Raw genomic sequence first — 1,375 nt, 5'->3', positions numbered from 1 at the left:
CCAGCGCCTCCTCGCGCGATCGGCCCAGCTGCACCTCCAGCTCCCGCTTCTCGGACGCCAGGCGCGACACCCTGGGGAAGACGGGGAGAGAGCGCTGGAGAGAGAGGCATGGCCCCATTCCCACGACTCCATGGGGGTGGGACGCCTCATCATTTCACCTCTCCGGAAGGAGGAACAGGGCTCCATCACTCTCAACTGCCCCCAAGGGGAGGGGCAGGCTCCTATCATCTCCCCTATCGACGTGTGAGGAGGGATGTGGTCACATCACCCCCATCCACCCCACGAAGAGGACATGACCCCACCACGCACAGGACGCACACACACTCCTCCCCTGGTGCGGGTGAAGGAGTGGGAACACAGCCATGTGAGTTCCAATTCTAAACGATTTCATCAATCTGTCCACACCCTGAAAGCCTAGCACTGCCTCCCTCCTCCTCCCACCTCGACAGGCCGGTCTCCCAGTCACGAAATCCTCTGCAATACAAATTTGATCAGGTAACTACCAGGCTCAAAACCCTTCCTTAAGAAAGTATATACACAAGGCTATTATTCATTGCAGCACAATCTGTAATTGCAAAAGAGTAGAAATAGCCAAAATGTACGTCAAAACAGAACTAACTGAATTTCTAATACATCTACTCAATTGAGTCGCACAAAACTATAAAGAGGAAAGTAGAGGATCTCTACGTCCCGTCACCGAGTGACTGCTGTGACACAGTATGGTGCAGACAGTGTGTTCAGAATGTCCCTTTTCGTAAAAGAAACGAGAATTATAAATTACATGTTTATATTTTCAAAATTATATAATAGAATAAACCAAAATCTATGGGGGAAAAGGATTATGGGGAAGGGGGAAATGAACAGAAATTGGACCTCTCTGGCTGGACAAAGTGGCTCATGCCTGTAATCTCAGCACTTTGGGAGGCCGAGGCAGGTAGATCACTTGAAGCCAGGAGTTTAAGACCAACCTGGCCAACCTGACGAAACCCTGTCTCTACTAAAAATACAAAAATTAGCCTGATGCAGTGTCACATGCCTGTGATCCCAGCTACTCAGGAGGTTGAGGCACGAGAATCACTTGAACTCAGAAGGCAGAGTGCGCAGTGAGCTGAGATTGTGCCACTGCCGTCCAACCTGGGAGACAAAGCAAGACCATATCTCAAAAAAAAGTCAGAACTACAGATAATTAAAAAAATTTTTTTTTTGCCGGGCGCGGTGGCTCAAGCCTGTAATCCCAGCACTTTGGGAGGCTGAGGCGGGCGGATCACAAGGTCAGGAGATCGAGACCATCCTGGCTAACACCATGAAACCCCGTCTCTACTAAAAAAAAAAATACAAAAAACTAGCCGGGCGTGGTGGCGGGCGCCTGTAGTCC

The 1,375-nt window shown here is 50.0% G+C and overlaps 1 protein-coding gene across 1 annotated transcript in view; it reads right to left on the bottom strand.

Moving 5' to 3' along the window:
• Positions 1-1,375, bottom strand: part of CCDC61 (coiled-coil domain containing 61) — a 30,495-nt gene that overhangs the window by 3,547 nt on the left and 25,573 nt on the right. The window contains exon 6 of the mRNA XM_011975154.1: positions 8-71. Within this exon, the coding sequence (XP_011830544.1) occupies positions 8-71 (64 nt within the window). The remainder of the gene's footprint in view (positions 1-7; positions 72-1,375) is intronic.

The sequence above is a fragment of the Mandrillus leucophaeus genome, unplaced genomic scaffold, assembly GCF_000951045.1.
Source record: "Mandrillus leucophaeus isolate KB7577 unplaced genomic scaffold, Mleu.le_1.0 Scaffold151, whole genome shotgun sequence".
Taxonomy (NCBI): domain Eukaryota; kingdom Metazoa; phylum Chordata; class Mammalia; order Primates; family Cercopithecidae; genus Mandrillus; species Mandrillus leucophaeus.
Note: the sequence above shows the minus strand (reverse complement) of the source record. Positions and strands in the feature narration are given on the sequence as shown.